Genomic DNA, 25,357 nt, shown 5'->3' with positions numbered 1-25,357 from the left:
AATTCATGTATTCATGGTTTTCACAATTTTTTCAAGTTTTTGAGGACAAGCATGTTAGTTATTCTGTACCATCAAATAATATTTTCATTTTAGAACACATCAAACCTTTATTTTTAAGAATTTTAAGTTTGAGAAAAGCATATTTTGCTATTATTAAAGAAAATGCTAAATTCCCTTTTAATACTAATAATTAGAGATTTATATTTTCACTAGGAGATTACAAAGTTTTAAAGTTTTCTACTATATTTAATGTGTTCTAGTCAAGTCTCTCTCCACTGTCTTTTTTCTTTCTTTCTTTTTTTTTGTAGAAACACCATAAAGGAAAATGTAACTGAGCGATCTGTGCCTCACCTTTGAAATTCATGAACTCCTAGGAAAACAGATCCACTTCTGCCCTAAATGTTGATGCAGTACTGTTAAGAATGGAAGATTCCAGGGCTTCCCTGGTGGTGCAGTGGTTAAGAATCCTCCTGCCAATGCAGGGGACACGACACACACAGTTCGAGCCCTGGTCCGAGAAGATCCGACGTGCTGTGAAGCAACTAAGCCCATGAGCCACAACTACTGAGCCCACGTGCCACAACTACTGAAGCCCCGACACCTAGAGCCCACGCTCTGCAACAAGACAAGCCACTGCAGTGAGAAGCCCACGTACCGCAACGAAGAGTAACCTCTACTCGCCACAACTAGAGAAAGACTGTGCACAGCAACGAAGACCCAACACAGCCAAAAATAAATAAATAAATCAAAAAAAAAAAAAAAAAAGAATGGAAGATTCCAGAGGGAACTTCAGACTCCGGGGCACCAGGGTTTCCTTCTGAAGACCTGGGCCCTGTATCTGACTTGTCTGCAGGATTTCTCAGAGATGGGCTCATCCCAATTCCTGTCCAAAGGTGGTCAGTTGTCAGAAAGGAACCTCTGAAAACCTACCACCTGCTGAGCTGAAGTGTGCATCTCACGAAAGTCAATATTTTCAGCTTCCCTTTGTCCTGAATGTGTATAAAGGGCTTTCAAGTATTTATCCCTTTTATTGTGAGTATTGGCAGAGAAAAATGGCTTTCATCTTTGATCCTTTTGCAGAGAGCAAAAATATAGAAGCACGGATAACTTATTTTAGACTTCACTAGATCCTTTCTTTAGGTTATTTTATTAAAAACCCCAAATAGAAATGCAATGACAAAAAATAAAACTACACTATATTAGTGCCAAGGTCACGTTTCTTTGAACCCAGTAGTTTAATTAACTTTGTTCTTAATGATGAGGTGTACATCAACTTAGCTTAGGTGATAGAGTCTCCTGATGTGAAGAGGTAGTCAATCAAATCAGAAGAGGGTAACTAAAACCTTGGAACTTGAAACTACGGATAAGGGGGGACTTCTGTACACTGTATTTTAACCTCATGAGACTATTATTATTGTTTTATACAATCCATTTTTGTTATTGTCATTTAGACAAAGTGCATTTAGATTTACCCATATTTTAACACTTTTTGTTATTTGTTATTCCTTCTTGAGCTGAGTTCACACTCCCAAGTAGACTGTGTCCCCCATTTCCTCAGAGTAGAGTTTATTAGGTCAACAATTTGTGATAGTGATATAGTTATTGACCAGAGATTTGAGTCCGGGAAGTGGGGTTTGGCAGCTGTATATACTCAAGGCGATTCTTTAGAACCACAGTGGGCTCGTTGGATCCTGTTAACAGCTGGTATAACAACTAGGGATGAATGAACGAATGAATGAGTGAAAGATGAGCAGTCGATATTCTTGTACACATACCCTGCCACTGGATGTAGTAGAAAGAACTAAACTTGTATAGTTTCCAGTTCCAACCAACATCATCTGTTACTAGCTGTTTGTTGCCTTGGACTAGGCAGGTAACCTCTCTTGAACCTGATTACTTATGGTATAAATTGTATAATATTGCTTACTTTCTACCTAACAGGGCCCATTGTAAGCATCAAATGACACAAAGTATAAAGAGAAAGCTTTTTTAATTGTAAAGGGGGGGGTGGGCAAAGGAGGAGTCCACTGTTAGTCTCCAGGTTACAATAATAAATGCCTATAAAAATAACAGTTTTAGTGAGAAGCCAGGAGGAAATACATATAAGTGCTATATAATAACATTCACCGCATAGGGAGGATTAACTTTGATAATACATCTAAACTTGGATCATACATCACTTACATGATAAGTGCTCGCTCAACATTAGTTATCTCTACTATTATTACTGCTTTTTAATGAGAAAATGAAGCTTGGAGAGTGTTAGTAACTCATCAACATCTCATAGCTAGTTAGTGGCTGATATTAGCCTCCAAACTCCAAGTCCAGTCTGATTTCAGAATGAAGCCTGTTCTTCTAACCATTTGGTTATAAGGGAATCCCTTTAAGATTACTGTTTTCTTTAAGCTTGGGAATAGACTATATCCTACATGATAGAACACAAAGATGGTACTCAGGTCATTGAAAATGAAACTTTTTACACTACATACGGCATGAGTCCTTTAACTAGTTCGGTGTTTCAGGGAGATTAAACAGAGAACTTATCAACAGGCGGGCAAGACCTTCCCCTTCCTAAACGTCACCGCCAGGAAGCTGGGGGCTGGGACAGTCTCCCCGCGGGGCGCATGCGCGCAGCCCTCGGGGGGGCGGGGCTTGCAGGGGAGCGGGCGGGAGGTTTGAAACCCGGAGGCAGAGCGGCAGGCGGCTGGGCTGCTCCTGAGAGTCGGGCTCGCCCACTCCCGCCAGGATTTATCCGCTCCGGGATTTGCGGGCCGCAGAGCTCGAGGAGGCGGCCAGGCAACAGGCACCCCCCCCCCCCCCCCGCGCGGCGGGAATCGAAGATCCGGGGCCCCGTGCGGATATCGGAGGCCCGGGGTCCCCGCGCGTGACCTGACCCGCAGTGTAGACCTGCGGGGGATGTGAGTCTGGGCGAGAAGAGCCTGTCTCCACTTCTCGCGAGGGTGGGCCTTATTTCCCCCACCGCGGCCTTCCATCGGCGGTTTAGAAAACGCGGAGCAACGGATTTCCGCGCAGCAGGAGCTGAGCGGCGCGCGCCCGCGCTGCGCATGCTCAGTGCCGCCGCTCCGTCAGGCTCGCGGCTCAGCAGCGGCGAGCTCCCCGCCGCCCCTCATGGCGGCCCCCGAAACCCTCGGGGGCCCCGTCCTGAAAGGTGAGCGGGTGGGGGTCGAGCCGGCTTAAGGACGGGTGCCGGGGTCGGGAGGCGCTGGGACCGGGCTCGCGGGACGCGCGGGGCCCGCAGCCCGGCCCTCCCGGAAGTCGGCCCGGGGGCTGGGGGGCTGTCCCCGGCCTCGGCGCCGGGACCACCCGTGTGGGGTGGGGTGTGTCTCCGAGCTCAGTGCCGGGCTCGCCCCACGTGGGTTCGGTCCGGTGGGGCCGGCGGTGCGGACGCGCGGCGGGGTGGGAGACGTGGGTGGATTTGATTTTCACCGTTTTCTGGGTTCTGGCGTCTTTGGCCAGGTGGGTTTGGGGGGAGGGCAGTAGTGATATCGGGGGGGGAGAAAGGGTAGCGCCCCTCGCGTGCATCTGTCAGTGTTGGCGTCTCGGCCGCTGAGTGAGCAATCACCGCCTCCAGGCACACCTGGAGAGCGTCAGGGTCGGAGCGGCGCGAGTCAACTACGCTCCCTGCCCCTTGGATCCTGCCTGCTGCTTGTTTTATGTAGGGCTTGCGAGTGAAGGCGGCTTTTTGCCTTTTTTACATGGCTGGGGGCGGGGGAGCAGAAGACGGGAGGACAGATGAAAATTATATCAAACCCAGACTGCCTTGTTCATAAAGTTTTGTTGGAACACAGCTATGCTTGCCCATTAATGTGTTGTCTTTGGCTGCTTTTGTGCGACAGCCATGAAGTTGAGTGGCTGTACGGCCCTCAGAGCCTCAGGTGTTTGCTCTCTGGTTCTTTACAGAAAACAGGCTCTTGCACTAGAAGAAGTTAGGCTTTGGTTTTAGGAATTTGGGAAGACCATCCAGTTGAGAATGTAAACGGTGACGTGTGTATGGGTAAAGTTGTTTTCCCCTTGAAATTTTAAAAACTCTAATAGCACTAATATTATTTTGAATAGGCTTTTAACAGAAGAAATGTAAAACTTACATTTGAATGTAAATAGAACAAGAGAAAAATATCGAAATCCTTGGGCGAGGTATGCTGGAATATCAGATATATTTCACACTAGTATCTGTTTATTTTCAGATGTTGTGGCGTATGTAGAAGTGTGGTCAGCCAGTGGAACAGAAAATTATTCAAAGACATTTACAAATCAACTTGCGGACATGGGGGCAAAGGTAGGAAATTCATTTTACCAGTGCCGCATCTGACAGCCCTCTGAAACATACGGAGATCTACTTGCATTTTCTTATTTTGAGAGTTTTGACTTAGAACACGAAGGACAAAGAAGACAGTGGGCAAATGGCAGGAGGAGGAAGAAAGCCATGGTATGAAGAATTGAGAACAGTTGGGCTTGTACGTGATGGGAGAGGAGAGCTTGAGGATAAAAATATTGGTCCTGCCATTGGCTGCCTCATGCTGTTGATGAAAGTGCGGGATACAGGAAAAGGAACTGCTCTTTAAGGGAAACGTTGTGGATTTGGGGTATACTGGAAGTATCTGATAGACATTTGGATGTACAGATCCGGAGCTTGAGATTTTCAGGGCTAGAGATAGTGGTTTAGGCGTCAAGGCCTTAAGGGTCAGGTGAAGCCACTGGTGTGGTGACGACCCAGGTGGTTAGCATGAAAAGTGCTGCAGATGGAGCCTGTTTAGTATTTCAAGGGCTGGCAGTGGGAGCCATGGAACCAGGCGGAGAAGGATGCCAGGAGAATCCAGAAGACAAGCCTGGAAGTTGGAGGAGGGACGGGCTTCAAAGATGGAATTTTAAAACACTATAGAATCTTAAGAAAAGTTAAGATTGGGAAGTATTCAGGCTTGAGAACTGTTAAGGTCAGTGTTGGGCGTATCGCAGTTTTCAGGGAACTGGGTGAAGCGGGTGGAAATTAGCCCGGGAATCATGGAGACCCGAGGAATGGAGATGGTGAAGGCAGACGCTCTCTGAGTGAGTTCAGCTGTGAACAGAGTTTATTTGTGTGTGTGTGTGTGTGGACGTTGGGATTTGGGGGAGGGTGGCCGATAGGCTGGCGAAGGGGGAGATTAATATGGTAGCAGGGCAGGGATTAGGGTGAAGCAAGGACATCAGGGAAACTGCAAGGCGGCATTCACCGTCAGGCAGAGCGTGTGTGCTCCCGAATTTCCTTTGACTCACCCTGGTCCCTGCCCTGACGAGACTGGATGTAAAGGCCAAGAGCAGATTAGGGTGGAGGACAGCCAGAATGCAGGGCGGGGCTTGCTTGTGAACCTGAGAAGACACCTTTTTTCTGACACTGGAAGGTAGGAATCCGGGAGAGTTTCCACCTGATGATACCGACTGCAGACTTGGGCTACATGTGTTATTGTGGCTGAGAAAAAAAGCCGTGGAACACAGGAATTGGCAAAATGGCTTTTGAGCGTAGTATTAAGGTCTTAGATCTCTTGAATCTTTTTTTTTTCGCCTTTATTTAGAAAATTTTCAAATAGAAAAATTGAAAGAATAGTGCAGTGAACATAGATCCAGCAATCAACATCTTTACATACTTGCTTTGACTCTTGTCTTTCTAAACAGTATGTTTATATGTGTATTTTTTCCTCAGCTATTTGGAAGTAGGTTGCAGGTAGCATAATTTGCCCCTAAGTACATTTCGTCTGCATCTTTAAGAGCAAGGACACTGCTGTGTGATGGAAGACTGTTGTCACATCTGAGAAAACTATCAGTGATTTCCTAGCATTTTTCTGCAGTGGTTGAATCAGTTTATCATTCTGCCAGCATATAAAAGCTCCGCTGCTGTGTCTGCTTGGTTAGGTCTGTCTTTACCTTCAGTCATCCCGGTGCATTTCTGGGCATAGCATGCTGGTTTAAATTTGCATTTTCCTGTACATCTTCACATATTTACTTTGAAAACCCTGTTCAAGTCTCCAGCTCATATTTCCATTGGGTTTTTCTTTTTCTTCTTGATTTGTAAGCATTCTCTGTATTTCTCCGTTGACCCTTTTGTCAGCCATGTGAATTGCAATATTTTCTGTCACTCTGTGGCTTGCCTTTTCACCTTCTTAACGGTGTCTTTTGATGATAATTGTAAAGTAGTTTATTCTCTATGGTGAGCTTTTGTGTGTGTATCTTGTTTTAGAAAATTTGTTTCTCCACCGAGGTTATGAGGATTTTTCTCCTCTGTTATTTTCCAGAAGCTTTATCATTTTGCCTTTCACATTTAGATTTAAATTTTTGCGTATGGTGTGAAGTAGTTTCATTTTTTCCCATGTGGGTGGTCATTCATCTCAACACTCCTGATTGAAAAGACTGTCCTTTAGCCAGGCTACACAGTAACACCTTTGTCATCAGTCAGGTAACCATGTTTCTGTGTCCATATAGTCTGTTCTCACGACAAACCACCCTGTCTTAATTACTCTTTATCATAACTCTTCATAAGTCTTCCCCTTGTTCTTCAAGGTGTCCTGGCTATTCTTAGCCTTTTGCCTTTCCAAATACATTTTAGAGTCAGTTTATCCGTTTACAACATAAAGCTTTTTTGGGATTTTGATTGGTATTGGATTGATAACAACAGACTAGTACGGAGAGAACTGACATTTTTATAAAATGGAATCTTCTAACCCATGAACATGATGTATGCCTTTGTTGATTTGGGTTTCTTTTTTTTCAGTAATGTTTTATAATTTTCTCCGGTTGTTTTTGATGCTGTCATAAATGGTATCTTTTGAATTCTTTTTTCTAACTGCCACTGTTATATAGAAATAGTTCATTTTTTCATAATCACCTTGTGTCCAGAAAACGGTAAGTTTTCTCAGTGAGTTTCTCACAAACTCATTTATGAATTCTGTGGCGTTTTGGGGGTGTTAACAGTGTGCACAATTGAACCTTACGTGCAAAGGACTGTTTTATTTTTGTTCTTTCTAATCCTAACACTTTTTATTTCCTTTTCTTGCCATCCTGCACTGGCTGGGGCCAGTTGAATAGAATGGAGATACCAGGCATCCTCATCTGGATCCTCTTCTCAATGGAAAGCTTTTAGCATTTCCCATCATGCAGTTTTGTACCAACTTTCAGATCCTAATTTACTATGAATTTTCCTCATGAATAAACTTTTTAACTTTAATGCGTTTTTGGCATATATTGAGGTGGTTGTGATTTTTCTCTTTTACTTTGTTAATGTAGTAAATAATAATGATTGACTTTTTGTTGTTAACCAACTTTGCAGTCCTGGAATAAACTCAAGTGGTAGGAATGTATTATCCTTTTTATACTTTGATACTCTTTGCTAATTATTTTGTTGCTTATTTTTTTGCAAATGCAGTGTCACAGGAGTGACACTGGCTTGTACTTAAGAAACTGTGCAAATAGTATAACAGTACTTTAACTTTCGTTTTCTGCATTTTGTCTGCAGGTTTCAAAAACTTTCAACAAACAAGTAACTCACGTTGTGTTCAAAGACGGGTACCAGAGCACCTGGGCCAAAGCACAGAAGAGAGGGGTGAAGCTCGTCTCAGTGCTCTGGGTTGAAAAGTAAGTCGTTTCTTTTGTTTTTTTACCCTTAAGTTATCTAGTATTGGTAGAGTGTGGAGGTATTTTGCATGAATCACAGAACCAGATAAAGTTTGATTGCCATCTTTTCTCTGCCTCTTACTAGGGTCTTTTAACATCCTCAGTTTCCTGAGTCGCAAGATGGGTGTGGTATAACTCCTAGCCTGCCCAGAGGCCCTGAGAACGGGGTATGTGTGGTGTACTCAGGAAAAAATAAGGAAGCAGATTGTGTTAGTCTGCTAGGGCAGCTGTAACAGAATACCACAGACTGCAGACTTAAACAGCAGAAATTTATTTCTCACCGTTCTGGAGGCTAGGAGTCCAAGATGAAGGTGTCCACAGGGTTGGTTTCTTATGAGGCCTCCCCTTGGCTTGCTGATGGCCATCTTATTTCTGTGTCTTCACCTGGTTTGCGTGTTTCTTTGCCCTCATCTCTTCTTATAAGGACACGAGTCCCACTGGGTTAGGGCCCACCCCAGTGACTCATTTAACCTTCACTGTCTCTTTAAAGGCCCCATTTCCAACTACAGTCACGTCCTATGGTACTGGGGGGTTAGGACTTCATGTGAACTTGAGGGACACAATTGAGCCCATACAGGAGTGGTCAAGAGGAAGCTTAGGAGGAGGTTGAGGTCAGAAGTAGTGGGGTTTCAGATGATATAAATCGAGTTCCCTGAAATCCAGATGTAAAGGAAGCATACTGCTGCTTTTCTAGAAAACTAGAGTGAGTTTACATGAAAGCAGTGATGTAAAATATAAGGAAGGCATAGACTTTGGCTGTTGATGTGAAAGCTGCTCTAGAAGAATAAAGGCTATTAATTTAAAAAACTTTAACAGTAAGGCATGGCCATCGATTCCATTTCTTTATCTTCTGTGGCCTAGGCAGTTTTGAAAACTCCAGCCTCACCCTTTTGTTTAAAATGAGATGTTCTTCATTTTGGATGTGACCTGTGCCCCGTGTTTAGACCCAGGTTATGGTTTCCCACCCAGAAGGCTCCATGAGTGAGGTGTGCCTACCCAGAGACCTGCAGTGTTCATCCGCATCTTAATTTTGGTCACCTGGCAAGGTGTTTGCTGCTTTTCCACTGTGTAATGGCTGTTGTTTCCCTTGAGACTGATAAGCTACCTGTGGAAAGGCAATTTAAGATCATGCAGACATTCTGCTCCCCCTACCCCCCAGGTGTAGCGTCGGTGATGACTCTTGCCTGAACCAACCTTAACTCTGAATCTTACAAGACGACTCTTTTCCAAGTTCAGCACTTCCTCCTGTTTCCCCCGGCTGTGCCCAGCTGTGTACCATAGTAAAGAGCGTGCTCTTCTCCCACGCTGATTGGTTAACCGATTAGTGTCAACTGCTGGGTTCCTGTAGTCTTCAGTGGCTTGTAGTTCATTCCTGTCTGTTTGGTGCTCAGATGGTTCAGGTTTGGGTAGAGGGAGCCCCTTCAGCTGATTCTTGTGTCACTGTGACGTGTCCCATCTGACACCTTGTACCTGCTCTACCCCAGCCTTGGCGCCAGCCATTTCTGCAAAGACCGTGATTCCTTTGAGTGGGGAATAGTATCAGAGACTAAGATGTGATGCTGGTGGGCTCGCGGCCAGGGAGTATCACGGCTTCTTGGCCTTTCGAGCAAAGGCGGGAAATATATTTGTTCCTTTCTTCCCTTTTCCTTCCCTACTTTGGATTATTTGATCTGTTAGTTTTTGAACTAAAACTCTTTCCATTCTCTTTTTTATTTTTAGTGATTGCTTTAGGGATTACAAAATGGATCCTTAACTTCTGAGTCTACTTAGATTTAATATTGTACCACTTCATATAAAATATAGAAACCTGGTAATTCTGCCCTGCCATCCTTTGTGTCACTGTTGTCATATGTATCACATCTATATGCATTACAAGCTCACAGGACAGTGTTGTCACTGTGCTTTCAGCAGTTGTCTGTATTTTAAGTAAACTAAGAGAAAAAATTCTCTCATATTTATCTGTGTATTTATGCTTGCTCTTCATTTCTGAGGATCTGAGTGTCCTCTGGTCTTATTTCCTTTCAGTGTGAATTATGTTTGGTATTTCTTCTTTTTTTTAATTAAGATAAAGTCCACATACCATAAAACTCACCCTTTGAGTGTATAGTTCAGTGGTTTCTAATATATTCTGTTCACAAAGATTTGTAGCAGTTACCACTGCCTAGTTCAGGAACATTTGTGTCACTCCAAAATAAGCTCCTTAGCCATTAGCAGTCACTCCCCACTGTCCCCTTAGCCCCACCCCCTGGCAACCACTAATCTGCGCTTTGTCTCTCTGAATTTGCTTATTCTGGACATTTCATGTAAGTGTAATCGTACGATATGTGGCTTTTTATGTTCAGCTTCTTTCACTTGGCATATGTTTTAGAGGTTCATTCATGTTGTAGCCTGTGTCAGTACTTTATTCCTTTGAGTGGCTGCATTATAAGGATGGACCATGTTTTGCTTATCTTCAGCAGGTGGACCTTTGGGTTATTTGCACTTTTTAGCTATTGAGAGCAATGCTGCTATGAACATTTGTGTACACGTTTTTGTGTGAATATATACTTTCAATCCTCTTGGGTATATATGCACCTAGGAATGAAATTGATGAGTCGCATGGACACTGCTTGTTTAGCTTTTTGAGGAGCTGCCAGACTACTTTTTGGATCGGATGCATCATTTTACATTCCCACCAGTAACATATGAGGGTTTTTATCCCTCTTTCATGTTTACAGGCGTTGTCGTGAATGTGAAGTGGTATCTCACTGTAGTTTTGAATTGTATTTCCTTAATGAGCAGAGATGTTGAGCCGCTTCTCGTGGTTTTACTGGCTTTTTGTATATCTGGAGAAATGTCTATTCAAATACTTCGTCCATCTTTTTTAAATTGGGTTATTTTTCTTGTTGAGTTGTAAGAGCTCTTTATCCTGGATATAATACCCTTATCAGATACAATATTTACAAACATTTTCTCCCTTTCTGTGGGTTATTTTTTCACTTTCTTGTTGATATCCTTTGAAGCACAGAAGTTTTAAAATTTTTCTTAAGTCCATTGTGTCTATTTTTTTCTTTTGTTGCTTGTGTTTTAAATGTCACAGCCTAGAAATCATTGCCTAATCCCAGGATGTAAAGATGTACACCTATGCTTTCTTCTCAGTTTTATAGTTTTATCCTTACATTTAGGTCTGCAGTTATACTTGAGTTAATTTTTGCACATGGTGTGAGGTAAGGCTTCACCTTCACTGTTTTGCATGTGGTTGTCCAGTTTTCCCAGCACTGTTTGTTGAATAGACTGTTCTTTGCCCATTCAATTGTCTTGGTACCCTTGCTGAAAATTAATTGACCATAGATACATGGGTTTATATCTGGATTCTCAATTCTGTTTCATTGATCTGTGTGTATCTTTAGGCCAGCACCACAGTCTTGATTCCTGTAGCTTTACCGTAAGCTTTGAAGTTGGGAAGTGTGACTCCTCCAATTTTGATTTTTCAAGATTGGTTGCCTCTTCCAATTCCCTTGCATTTCTGTATGAATTTTAGGATTAGCTTCAACTTCAGGGAGAAGCAAAGGGCAACTAATATTTGATAAAGATTGCATTGAGTCTTTAATTAGGTAGGTATTGCCATCTTAACAGTATTTAATCTTGCAATCCATGGCCATTGGATGTGTTTTCATTTTTTTGGCTGTCTAATATCTTTCAGTGATGCCTTGTAGTTTTCAGGGTGCAAACCTTACACCTCTTAGGTTAAATTTATTCATTTTTTTTTCTTTTTGATGCTATTATAAATGGAATTGTTTCACTGTTTAGTTGTTAAAATATAGACATGTAACTGACTTTTGTATGTTGATCTTGTATTCTGCAAGTTTTCTGAACTTGTTTATTAGCTCAAAGTGTTTTTGTGATTTCCTTGGGATTTTCTGTATACAGTGTTGTGTAATCTGTATATAGAGATAGCTTTACTTCTTCCTTTCCAATCTGGATGCCGTGTATTTCCTTTTCTTTTCTAATTGCCCTGACCCTAATCTCCAGCACGATGTTGGATAGAAGTGGTGAGAGTAACCATCCTTGTCTTGCTCCCAGTCTTCGGAGAAAAGCTTTCTGTGTTTCTTTATTAAGTGAGATGTTAACTTTGGATTTTTTTTTTTTATAGATGCCCTTTGTCAGGTTGAGGAAGTTTCCTTCTATTCTTAGTTTTTTTTTGTTTGTTTCGGTTTGTTTGTTTATCATTAAAGGATGTTGGATTTTGTCAAATTCTTTTTCTGCAATTATTGAAATATTCATGTGGGGTTTTTTTCATTCATTCCATTAATGTGGTGTATTAGATTGATTGATTTTATATGGTGAACCAATCTTGCATTCCTTGGATAAATCCTGCTTGGTTATGTTGTATACATTTGTTTTTAATTGCTGGATCAATTTGCTAATACTTTTATTTTTGCATCTGTATTCATAAGGGATATTGGTCAGTACTTGTGATGACTTTTTTTGGTTTTGGTGTCAGGCAGTATTGGCATCATAGAATGAGTTGGGATGTGTTCTTCTGTCTTTTGAAGTTTGTAAGAATTGATGTTAATTCTTCAAGCATTTGGTAGAACTTCAGTGAAGCCATCAGGACCTGGGCTTGTTTTTGTGGGAAGGTTATTGATTACTAATTCAATCTCTTGTTATAGGTTTATTCACATTTTCTATTTCTTGAGTCAGTTTGAGTAGTTTGTGTCTTTCTAGGATGTGTTCACTTCATCTAGGTTGTCTAATTTGTTGGCATGTACTCGTTTGTAGTATTCTGTAATAATCCTTTTTATTTTGATAAGGTCAGTAGTGACCTTAAAAAAAAACCAAAGTCATTCTTGATTTTAGTAATCACTTATTTTTGTCTTGATCAGTCTAAGCTAAAGGCTTGTCAATTTCACTGATCATGTCAAAGAACCAACATTTGGTTTGTTGATGTTTCTCCATTGTTTTTCTGTACGTTTTTAATTTCCACTATAATTATTATTTCCTTCTTTCTGCTTGTTTTGGGTTCAGTTTGCTCTTAGTTCTTTAGGTAGAGCATTAGATTATTCATTTGAAATCTTTAGTCTTTTTTAATATGTGTTTATAGTTATAAATTTCCTTCGAAGCACTGCTCTAGCTGCATCTCTTGAAATTTGGTATATTATATTTTTGTTTTCAATTATTTCACAGTATTTACCATTTTTTCTTGTGATTTCTTCTTTGACCCATTCGTTATTTTGTAGCTTCTTGTTTAATTTCTACATATTTGTGAGCCTTCCAAAGTTCATTCTGTTTTTGGTATCTAATTTCATTCTGTTATGGGTAGAAAACATATTTTATATTATTTCAGTTCTTTTTTTTTAAAGTAGTTGAGACTTGTTTTTATGCCCTAACATTTGATCTGGCCCAGAGAATGTTGTATGTGTACTTGATAAGAATGTGTATTCATTCTGTTGTTGTGGATGGAATGTTCCATATATAGATGTCTGTTAGATCTAGTTGGTTTATACTGTTTTCTAAGTTTCTTGTTTGTTTCTTGATCTGTTTAGTGCTATTTTTTTAAAAAGTATATTTATTTATTTATTTTTGGCTTCATTAGGTCTTCGTTGCTGCACGCGGGCTTTCTCTAAGTTTCTTGTTTGTTTCTTGATCTGTTTAGTTCTATTTTTTTTAATTAATTTATTTATTTATTTTTGGCTTCATTAGGTCTTCGTTGCTGCACGTGGCCTTTCTCTAGTTGCAGCGAGCGGGGGCTACTCTTCATTGCGGTGCACAGGCTTCTCATTGTGGTGGCTTCTCTTGTTGCAGAGCATGGGCTCTAGGCGCGTGGGCTTCAGTAGTTGTGGCTCGTGGGCTCTAGAGCGCAGGCTCAGTAGTTGTGACGCACGGGCTTAGTTGCTTCGCGCCTGTGTGATCTTCCCTGACCAGGGCTCAGGCCCGTGTCCCCTGCCTTGGCAGGCGGATTCTTAACCACTGCGCCACCAGGGAAGTCCCGTTTCTATCCGTTACTAATTGGGGTATTGAAGTCTCCAAATGTTACTGTTAAATTGTTTATTTCTCCCTTCAGTTCTGGCAGTCTAGCATTTCTTTTAATCAGATGACAGTAGATTTCCATGGTTTTCTCCATCTGAAAATGTCCTTATTCCATCATCATTTAGTGAATAGTATTCTCAATGGATATAGAATTCCAGGGTGACAGTTGTTTTTGTTTTTTTTTTCCCCCAACTGCTTAAAGGTGTTTTCCCAGAGTCTTCTGTCCTCTGGTAGCTCATGAGAAGCCTGTAGTCTTTTAAATAATTTCTGCGTTGTAAGTAATGTGTCCTTTATCTCTGGCTTCTTTCAAGTTTTTCTCCTTATCTTTGGTTTTCAGAAGTTTCAGTGTCTAAGTGTGGTGCTTTTTAACTTATTCTGTTAAGATGTTGCTACGTTTTTTAATGTATGAGGTTATACATTTTTTTTCTAAAAACATGATTAGTTTGGGCCGTTGTTTCTTCAAATATCTTCCCTGCCTGTTTTTCTGGTACTACTCTAGCTGCATATCAGGAATTGGCCAAGTTTTTCTGTAAAGGGGCAGATAGTAAATATTTTAGGCTTTGTGGGCCGCATAGTCTTTATTCAGCTGCTCCCTGCAGGCCCTGGTGTGGAAAGAACCCTGGAGAAGAACAAACAAATGGGTGTGGCTGTGTTGCAGTAAAACTTTATTATAAAACGTTGTGGTGGGCCGGGTGGCCTGCAGGCCATGGTTTGCCAGTCCCTCCTGTGTGATAAAATTTTTGACATTTTCCCACTTGTCCCTAATGCCCTGGTTTTTGTTTATTGTTTTTCAGTCATCTTTTTTCTCTCCAAGTTGATCTTTCTTCAATTTCACTGACTCTTTTTTCCATCAATTCCATTCTGTTATTAAGTCCATTAATTAAATGTATTTCAGATATTTTTCAGTTTTGACATTTCCACTTGGTTCTTTTTTGTGTTTATATGTTTTGTTTTTCAGCTGAGATTTCCTGTCTTTGCTTTCTCTGTCTTTCATTAAAAGCGTATCTTCCATTCCCTGGTGGAGGATAGTTATAGCCATTCCTTGTCTGGTCGTTTCAGCATCTTGAGGTTGGTGGCTGTTGATTGTTTTTTCCTTGAGAATGTGTCACATTTTCCTGACTCTTCCGTAAAACAACTTTGGGTTGTATTTTGGGCATTGTAAATGTTATATAGAGTCTGGTTTCTCTTCTGTTACGCCAAAGGGTATTGACTTTGTTTTAGCAAAAGCAGTTGAATTGTTTAGCTGTAACCTGTGCACTGTCATTTTACAGCCTGTGCTGGGCATTGCTTGGATTTGTTCCGTTCAAGCCTTAGCTGCAGGCATATTTGTTTGCCCCATGGACACTAGATCAGGGGTCAGCCAGGGACTTGGACTTCATGCTCAGAATCTGAGGTGCCCCTTCTCTGGTTTTTTGCTTCCTGGATCCTTGCATCATTTCCTGGTGGCCTTAGCTGCCCGGGCTCTTTATCTCCAGTTCCTTTGGCCAAGACAGCAGCTGCCCATCACTACCACTGCCATAGAAACTGTCATGTTTTACTTCAGGGTAAAGCCCCAGAAACTGTGGTAAAGCCCCAGATTTTTTGTTTTGCTTCCTTTCAAAATTTGCTTGTTTTTGTTTTTCCCTAGCCTCCAAAGTCTTCTGGTAGTTGGAGGGTTTTTTTTGGTATTTCCAGAATGTGTGGCTTATAGTTTATGGTGTATTTATTTGTGGGAGATTTGGTTTGTTAGGAATAAATACAGTGGAACTTAGTATGTTCTTTTTGAAGCATCTGGTGCCAGTCTAATTTTTTTCTTCTTGTAAATTATTCTTTCTGCTTGGGGGCTGTAAGGATTTGTTTTTTTTCTTTTAAAGTTTAATGGTCTTTTCTTACTGTGTCTCTAATTGATCCAGTTGATCATTCTAATTCTAGATTGGCCTTTTCAAGAGATTCAGGTCTTTATTTCTGAAAATTTTTCTTGGATGATTTAAGTATTACTCTGTTCCATTGCTTTGCTTTTTTTCTTCAAGGGCTTAAATTATATGTATGTTGGTCCTCCTTTACCTGCTTTTTATTTCAACCATTTTGACTCTGCTTCCTTCTCCTCCTGCTTCACCCTGTTTTGGCCTCAGCTCCTTCATATGTGTCCCATTTCAGGGTCACCTTCCCTGAAGTGCTCTCTGTGTCCTCCCATCTATAGTAGAGCCCCCTTTGTTACTCTCTTTTGTGCTGGTATAACTTATTCGTTCATTTGTGTGTCTGTCTACCTACCAAATCATGCATTTTGGTCTTTCCATTATGAAGTAAACTGTACGCACGACCTCCGTGTTTGTCGTCTTCTGTAGTTGTGTTTCCACTAAGCACCTAACACATAGTAGGTGCTCAGGAAGTATTTGTCCCAACAACTGATGAACAGAGGAGATATCAGAGCTACAAGTAAAAGGTTGTATGGATACGTGGGTACAGAAAAATAGACCTTTACTGAAAGCTTGAAGTTAATGGAGAAGCTTGGGCGAACATGTAACCTGACAGCTGGGCACTCCTGTCCTGAAGTGAGGCCTCCAGCCAGTCCTGACATGGGACCTCTCACCAACAGTTTTTCTCCTGCTATCCTGTTCCTTTGCTGGTCTGTTCCCTAATTTCCTTCCTCTTTACCCCCTTTCTCATCTCTGCCACTGCTTAGCTCAAGGGGCTCGTAGAAACTACAAAATAACTGTAACTGTACCCGAAGGCAATCTCCTAAGGTCTCTTTAAAAGTGAATTTAATCACATTTTTAATACAAATTCTTTTCTTTCTTGTTTATTATTATTGTTTGTTGTAACACAATCAGATTTTAACTATTATATACAATTAATTACTGATTTTTAGATTTCCTTCTGCTATCTTGAAAACAAACTTTCTTTTGAATTAAATATATTTAAATGTGTGCTATTTTTAAAGTGAAAAATCCCTACTTAATCTACCTTATGCCTTATCTTCCAGCACTCCCCTCAGTTGGGGGAAACCTACCATTGAGAATTTGGAGTATATAGTTTCAGATTGTTTTTTACTGAGCATATAAAAAATGTGTAATCGTGCATGTATACACTCACATTTATATATATACATCCAAGTAAATAAGTAGGTTTTTTTTTTTTTCATGGAACGCACATATGCTTTTTTAGTTAACAGTATCAGAGAGAACATTTTTCCATGTTTTTACGTAGAGGTGTATCTTGATTTTTAAAACACATATTGGTCTTTTGTAATAGATACCCAGTAATTTATGTAACCTATCTCCTATTAATGAGTATGAAGTTTTCCATTTCTTTCTTCTTTTTCTTTCCAATCAGAAATAGAGCAACATTGAACCTTTGTGTACATTACTTTCTTGCAGAGGTATAAGTCTTTCCATAGGTTTAAATTCCAAAAATGGACTTTTGGGTTCAGACGGCTTACATAGTTAAGCTTTTGATAGATGCTGTCAAGTTACATTCTGGAAAGAATGTGCCAAATTCCTTTCTTTCTAGCAGTGTGAGTTATCAGACTTTTAATCTTTCCTACTTGGCAGGTGAAATGATAAAGTTGATTTCATTTGCATTGCCTTGATTTTTAGTGAGCTTGAACTTCCTTTGACAGAACTTGGAGGTAACAGCCAAGCTGACCTTTATTTTTTGTGTCATGTATCCGTTCTTCTTTCGTTAACTGCCTGTGCAGACTATTGCTCGTGTTTTCCACTGAGGATGTGAACTTTCATGAAATACATAAGGTCACTAGGTGTCACTAGAATCCCGTTTTGTTGGGTTATTTCTGGGTGTGTTCTTTCTAAGAGCAGACAGCTGTAACTACAGTTGATAAAATTCTGATGTTTCCTTTGGACACACATTTCCATATTGAAGGGAGAAGAAATAAAGGTGAAAGGAATGAAGGTCAGCTTGACCATCACCTCTAAGTTCAGTTGGAGAAGGTTGTTGAAGTTACATTTTTTAAACAGTCACAGAGAAACAGATAACTGGGGACACAGTTCTCAGGCGACATCCGTACGTGTTTGAGAGTCCGCCCCTCACACCTGCCTTTAGTGCTTCCTACACACAAGCATGTTTCCTTGCACAACCACAATGCGGCCATCCACGCTGATCTCACCGGCTGTTCAAGTCACACACCTGACAGCCGTCGACTCCACCCCAGAAGCCCACGTTGTGTCTGGTTGTTGCATCTCCCCGTCTTTCTCCCCGTGGAGCCCTTCCTCGGCCTGTCTTCGGCTTTCCTGCCTTTGATGCTGTTGAAGGCTACGAATGGGACTGAGTCGGGGAGTGTCCGGTGTTTCCTGGTGAGATGATCCACGTTCTGTGTCTTGCAGGGATGACCTGGGACTGGTGATGGGTGTTTCCTCTCTGTGGTGGTGGTGCCTTCCAGGCCGCTCCACTGGGGTGAATATGCCCCTTTGGCAATTAGTCAGTGTGGCTTTTGACGGAGGGACTTTCACACTCTGTAAATAACTCCCTCATCACACTGTGTGTGTCTGTACTTTATCCAGTGGGTTATAATCCATTACTATCATTGTTCCTTTTAAGGTTTGAATTGTCCTCCATTGGCCAGTGGTAGCCCGTTCAAGTTGACTTTTGTCATTGTCATTATTTTATCATTTCTCCATCATTCCCTGAACACTTCTTTTCTCTTCTGGCACAATTTAGTCCAGGCTCAGCTTGTACTTTCTCTTTCCCAGCCCTGCATGCAGCCTTTTCTCCAAGGAGCCCTGGTTCCTTTCAGTGGAAAAATAGTACTTGAGTCCAAACTCTGGGTGGTAGGCATGCTCGTTGCCAAGGGGTGCTGGTCCCACGCCTTCTTGGGGGCAGAGTTGGTGAGATGCACCTGTATCTGGGCCACGCATTTGTTTCTGCAGCCATCCACGTATAGCGAGTCAGTGAGTTCCCACGGATACCTGCGATTCCAGCCCAAAGACGCCTTTCCCGCCAGCTCATGACATGGCACTGCGAAGCGGTTTTGCTGTTTGACACATGCGGGGGAAAGGCCACTTGAGCACGAGACATGTGCTCTGCTGTCCTGGGTGCCCCCTGGTCTGCGCCGCATTTGACGCAGCACTTGGCAGGCGGAGAAGGCAGTTGTGCCCACCCCACTCGACAGGGGTCTGCACTTCAGCCCTGGCCAGGATACTTTGCTTTAAAGCCTTATTTCACTGTTGACAGAAGTATTTGTGATAGACCAAGGCACGTGTACTGGGATTTGACAAATTAAGGCGGGTCATCACACCAGTCACATAAATTGTCCCTACTTTGTGCCAGGGGTTTTTATTTCCCCAGCATGTTCTCTGATACGGTTCAGGATGGAGGTGATCGGCCTTTTACCGGCAAATCCAAAGGCCCCGGGGTGGGCGTCCGGGGGCTCCTGGCGGAGGGGCCGCGGGGGTCAGCGTGGCCTGGGCAGTCGGGGCTGCGCGTGGAGAGCAGCGGGCCTTCGGGAACCGAGGCCTCAAGGCAGTCCTCAGGAGGAACCTAGCGGGGGTGGGGCTGGGAAAGTTTCTAGCCGCAAGCTCTCCCCGTCCTTCTAGTTCCTGTTCAGAAGGCGTTCATGTCTCCCCGGCATGCACACGCTCTCATTTGAAGATCGGTGAGCAGCGGTGGGCATAGTGACGTGCCCCCTCCTGGGAGAGGACCGGGACCTGGCCGGGCGGGCGCAGCGGGGCGGGCCGGGGGCCGAGCTGCTGCTGCAGTGCGCGTCGCGCAGGCGCCCCAGGGACGCGCACCTGGACCCTTCGCTAGCTCCTGGGCGCCGCCGGCGCTGCTCGGTGCTCTGCTCCAGCGTTTCCCCTCCAGTGCCCCTCCCTCGAATCCAGGTCTTAAACTTCTTTTCTCCCCTTACGGCCTTGTCAAATCCTGCCTCTCCTCTGATCGCTTTTCAGCAAGCAGCCTGGAGCGCAGATCCAGGCCACGGGCTCTGGCGCCCACCGGGCCGGCTGCTCCCCGCGTGCGCCGTCGGCAGTCGGTGCTCTGCCCGCAGCGCTGCTCCCCGAACTTCTGTGACCCCTCGCCTTCTCCCCTGCGCTGCTGGTAGGGGTGGGGACGAGACCTGAACCCTCTGTCAGGACTGTGTGCTTGGAGCCTGGCGCCCCCTCAAAGTTGCCATTCCCGTAGTCCCGGTGTTTCGTCTCCCCTTAGCGCCCTGCCCTTCTGCTGGGCCTTAAGACCCTTGTGCTGAATTACTTACTGACCGGGCTTGAGGTGGCTGGTCCTGAGGGTGGGACGGGCGTCGGGGTCCCGAGCAGGCAGGGCGGGCAGTGCCGCAGGTCCCACCGCTCGGCCCCGGATCCCAGGCAGGACTTCCCAGGGCAGGGCCCACGTGCTGGGCTGAGCCCAGGGCTCTGAGAGTGGCAGCCACAAAACAGAGGCGGAAGGCTCGTCCTGCTTTTAGGGGCATCTCTTGAAACTCTTCTCTTCTTAACCACTAGATGGGGGGATGATGTCATCACTGTACATTTCTGAAGAAAAGCAGAAATGCAGCTGGTGAGCTTTTTCTGTTTATTCAGTAGATTTTGATTGAGTGCCTGATAAACGTGGTTTCGAGGTAGAGGCTTCAATATCTTCCTCTGCGTGTCGGCGCACGTTACGTTTGTATCGTGGAAGGACCGACGTTCAACCGAGTGGGTTCAGGGAGTATGTCCACGCCAGGCTCCATCCTCCCCCATGGGGGCGGGTGGTCGGGAGTCTGGGGTCAGGCACACCTCCAGCCCGATGGGGCGAGCCTTTCCAGGTTACTGACTAGTAGAGGAGACCGGTGGTTCTGTAAACTCGGGCAGATGGTCTTGTGTGAGCCTCAGTTTCCTCGGTCGTTCAGTGGGGGGAAAGGCACTGCTTCCCCACCAGGCTGGAGTGAGGCTTCTTGGGAGCTGACTGAGCCTCATGACGCTGCCGGTTGTAACTTTCCCGTCGTCTCGGTGATGATGGGATGATCCCAGGTCTTCCCATCCGAGTCTTCTATCCGGGTGCTTCCAGCCACCCCTTTTTGGCTACTTTGTTGCTTATAACAGTGGAAAATGGGTGACATTTCTCCCGAGCGGGGGGAGCTGGTAAACACTGCTTGAGGCAGAAATTGGTAAAATCAAAGGGGTTTTTTTTTAAAAAGAGGCATCCTTAAGAAACCTCTCTCCTGGTCTTCTCCATCCTTGCTGCCCGTTTCTCATCTCTTTTCATTAGATCCATAATTCTGCCCAGCTCTTAATTGTAGGCTTCCTACAGGCTTCGGTGATTAGTTGGTTTTTTAAAAATCAACTTTATAAAAATGATTTTCATGAGATGAAATATTTCCATTTTAAGTATATAGTTCACTGAACTTTGACAAAGGTACATACCCATGCTACCACCATCACAGTCAAAACACTGAGCATTTTCATCACCCCAGGGGTTCCTTTGTGTCCCTTTGTTGTCGGCTTCCCCCCTGCCCGCCGCCCCCGCCAGCACACTCCCCGATCACCTGGTCCGTCAGTATTGATCAGCTTTGCCTGTTCCAGCGTCTCCTGTAAGCTCACTCATCCGGCATGTGTTAGGTTGTGCCTGGCTTCTTTCGTTTAACGTGATGTCTTTGAGATTTATCCATGTTGAGATTTATCCATGATTTATCCATCGTCCCCCCGTCAATAATTTCATTTCTTTTATAGCAGAATAGTATTCTAGTGCATGGATATACCAGTTTGTTTACCCATTCACCTGTTAATGGACGTTTGGGTAGTTTTCAATGTTTGGTTGTTACCAGTAAAGTTCCATGAACAGTCGTGTGTGTGACCTTGTATATCTTCATGCTCCTGGGTCGTTACCCACACTGTTTTCCAAGGCGGTTGTGTCACTTTACGTTCCTACGATCAGGGCACGAGTCTTCACCAGCACTTGCAGTTTGTCAGTCTTTAATTTTAGCTTTTCTAGTGGCTGTGTAGTGGTATTCATGTGGTTTTTTATTTTTTGTAGCAGTTTTTTGGGATAAAATTCAGCCAGTGTACAGTTGAGTGGTTTTTAATATAGTCACAGAGCTGTGCAGCTACGACCACAATCAGCTGAAAGCATTCTCATCACCTCAGAACAAAACCTTTGCATCACTGATCCCTCTATGCTGCCCAGCCCAGAGTAGCCCTGGTCTACTTTCTGTCGCTGTGGATTTGCCTGTTCTGATGTTTCATGTAAACAGAATCATACAGTATGTGAGCTTTGGGCCTGGCTTTTTTCTCATGACCTAATGTTTTCAAGATGCATCCACACTGTAGCCTGTGTCAGAGTTTCATTGCTCATGATCGAATAGTATTCCGTTGTACGGCTGTCTCACATATATCCATATTGTATACGATATGCAAATATTTTCTTCTATTCTGTGGGTTGTCTTTACACTTCCTTTACAGTTTCCTGTGAAGCAAAAAGATTTTAATTTTGATGAAGTCCAGTTGATTTATTTTTGTTTGTTTCTTGTGCTTTGGTGTCATTTAAGAAACTATTACCAGGTCCAAGATCACAAAGATTTACTATCTCTTTTCGAAGAATTGTATAGTTTCGGCTCTTACATTGAGGATTTTGTCCATCTTGAGTTAGTTTTGTGTACGGTGTGAGGTCGGGGTCTCATGTCTTCTCTCTCGTGTGGTTGTCCCACAGTTGTCCCAGCCCCATTTGTTGCAAAGACTTCCGTCGTTCTTTCCCCAGGGACTTGTCTTGACTCTCTTGTCAAGAATCAGTCAACCATAAATGTGAGGACCTCATCTGGTTTTGATTATATTTTCCTGATGTCGAGTGCTGAGCATAAGATGATGTGCTTAGTGAATCTTCGTGTATTGTCTTTGGTTTAAATCCTTTGCCCATTTTTTTTAAATTAGTTTTTGTCTTCTTAATATTGAGTTGTATGTGATTTTTGTATACATTGTACATACTAATTTCTTTGGTCAGATTCACATATTGTAATTATTTTCTCTCAGTCTGAGACTTTTGTTTTCTTTATTGTGTCTTTCAAACTACACAAATGTTCTGTTTTGTTGAAGTCCAGTTTTTCGTTTTCTTCTTTTGTGCTTTATGTTTAACATCCTCTCTGAATATCTTTGCCTGCTTCAGAAGCAGGAATTTTTTCAGGCATTTTCTTCTAGGAGCTTTAGGTTTCGCTTTTGCGTTTAGTTCTGTGATCTGTTTTGAGCTTTTTTTTTTTTTCTTGTTCTTTTTCTTTTTGGTGTTTGTGTACACGTATGGTGTAAGATAAAGAGCTCAGCAGTGTTTGTTTTTCTACAAATTACTCATTATTCAGAAAATACTTTTGAGTGCTTACTCTCTGCCAGACGTTGGGGTTACAGCTCTAACTAGACGGGCATATTTACTGCCTCCCCGGAACATACTTTTAATGAGGAAGACAAGTTTTGTAAGTGCTAGAAAGGTTTTTTAAGGCCCTGGAGGGCACAGGAGGCCCCCTGGAGTGGGTTGCCCTGCTTGGGCAGAGTGCTTTTTGGGGGGCCGGGGGGCTTTTGGAGTCAGTGGGGAGCTTTGAGCTGAGGCAAAAAAGACAGCAAAGGAGCTAGTCTTTCCCTGAACTGGGGGACTGTGTCCTGGGAGCAGAAGGTCCAGCCCGAGGCAGGACAATGCCGGAGGGTCAGTGGCTGGAGTCTAGTGAGAAAAGGAAGCTTTGGGACAGAGACCTGCTCCTTCAGGACCTGGGTGAGGGATTAGAATTTTACCCACATCTGTCTTTATCCTAGTACATCCCCTAAGCGTCAGAGCTACGTAAGGGGTTGCCTGCTAGATGGATTTGCTTGGATGAGTCATCTGGGTTTAAATACGTCCAGAACTGAACTCATTCCTAACCGCTTCTAAACTCCATCTTCCGTCTTGGTCTGTGGTGCCGTTGTCCTGCCTTTGAGTCAGGATGCTTCGTTTCCCATTGCTGTCCTGTTAGGAAGGGAGAGCTGGGTCCCACACACACCACAGAGAGGAAAACCAGCTCGTCTTACGAGGCTTACAGCAAGAACACTAGTCCCTTTTAATCCCCAGCTCCTGTTCTCTGGAGGCATCACCTTTCCACTCCTGCAGCTCTTTCTAGAGCTCTGACTTACCTCTGGATTCCTCATTACTGTGGCTCCACTGCTGTCCTGATGTTCATTTTGATGTTGTCTAATGACTTTTTGGTGTGGAGGTGAGGCTAGCTTTCCAACTAGCTGCCTTTGGGGGACACACCTCGATGTCCCCACGTACATGCATTTACCGCGTGCACATACTCTCCACCACCCCTCCGTGATTCTTAATCCTCTCATTATTCCAGTGTACGCATTCAATTAAATCAGTAGTTTTATTGACGTTATTATGACTATGAAAGTGGTTTTTAGCTGAATCTGAAGATGCACCACAAATACATTTTGTTTCCTGCACGTCTTTGTCCCACCGGAGCTGGGCCTGGTGTCCTTAGTCCAGTGTGTCTTCGGTCCACGGTGTCTGAGGACAGAACCCATCACCTCTGCTCTGCTGGAGGAGCGAGTGGGGTGCAGCAGTTAGGAGTAGAGCTGCTGCTCTTCAGACCCACCCTGGCCTCCCTTGAGGTGTGAGGAGAGGAATCCGGACCCTTCTGGTAGACCCACTGCCCCAGCTGCAAGGCTGGGGTTTCCTGTTTGTTCTTCAATCCCCCAGATTCTCTCTTACCTGCTCTTTACTTCTGTTGGTTTGTGTCCTTCTGTTTTCCTTTACTGTCATTTGCTTGGGGTTTGGCGGGGGGAGGAGAGAGACATGTGCTCAGCCCATCAGCTCTAACCAGAGGCCAGGCGTGCGCTGTTCTTACTCCTAAGCGTTGCTCGGTTACGGGTCCCCAGCCCAGCCCCACAGCCTTGCTGAAATCTTTGGCATCTCCTACCCCACTAGCTCTGGCTGGTCTTGGTGTCCCTGTCCTGGAACTTGTCCCTCAGAGGGACCTGTCCAGGGCCCCTGACACCTTCTCAGGCCCTGGAGCCCTCAGGACGAGGGTGTCATCTTTGTCACTGGTCTCCTGACTCCTGTTCATTCACTTCACTCACGCCGAATGCTGGATGTTTTCCCGAAATTATCACCCTCTTCACTTCGCTGTGCTTTTGTCTCTGCTCTTCCTCCAGACAGAAGACCTGCGTCCTCCCAAGTCTGCATCCTCATCCGGTTCAGCCTGGTGGTGGCCTCTGACCTGCAGCCTTTCCTGACCCTGTCGTGTCACTTGTGCCGTCTGGCTTCTGCTCCACCTTGCTGTTCTTCTCTTGTCCTAATAATTGTGCTGCCTTTTTTTTTTTTTTTTTTTTACATTTTTGAAAATTTCTTTCACGTCTGGCTTAATAGAAGACAGTTGCATTCTAATATCTTCTGATATCTGCTTCTGCATCTGGTGTGTGGGGATGACTCATGTCATTTCGCTTCAGCTCCACCGTGTGCTCTTGAGGGTGAGGAGTGAGCGGGCCGGGAATGTATCCTTGTCATGATGGCAGTAGTTCTGACTCACATCAGGCGTCTTCTCTGTTCACACTTTGAGAGTCACGGCTGATGAGTGCTGTTGACATTTTGGTGTGTCATCTTCCAGACTTAAAGTGAGAAATACTTCACTGTACAATACCATACACATGCACATTTCATTCTTATTTTAGAGACCTTTCTGTATCATTAGGGATAGATTTGCCTCATTCTTTTTTTATTGCACTGTGTTTTATTATATTTTCAGCTATTATTTGTGTACTAAATGTTGAACAGTAAT

General features: G+C 43.7%; 1 protein-coding gene across 1 annotated transcript in view; it reads left to right on the top strand.

Annotated features, from left to right (window-relative positions):
• Positions 1 to 2,754: 2,754 nt before the first annotated feature.
• Positions 2,755 to 25,357, top strand: part of MCPH1 (microcephalin 1) — a 229,828-nt gene continuing 207,225 nt past the window's right edge. Inside the window, 3 exon segments of the mRNA XM_073798651.1 lie at positions 2,755 to 3,169; positions 4,206 to 4,297; positions 7,502 to 7,620. Of these exon segments, the coding sequence (XP_073654752.1) occupies positions 3,130 to 3,169; positions 4,206 to 4,297; positions 7,502 to 7,620 (251 nt within the window). The 5' untranslated portion in view covers positions 2,755 to 3,129.

The sequence above is a fragment of the Tursiops truncatus genome, chromosome 21, assembly GCF_011762595.2.
Source record: "Tursiops truncatus isolate mTurTru1 chromosome 21, mTurTru1.mat.Y, whole genome shotgun sequence".
NCBI lineage: Eukaryota > Metazoa > Chordata > Mammalia > Artiodactyla > Delphinidae > Tursiops > Tursiops truncatus.
The sequence above is the reverse complement of the archived record's forward strand: the minus strand, read 5'-3'. Positions and strand labels throughout refer to the sequence as shown.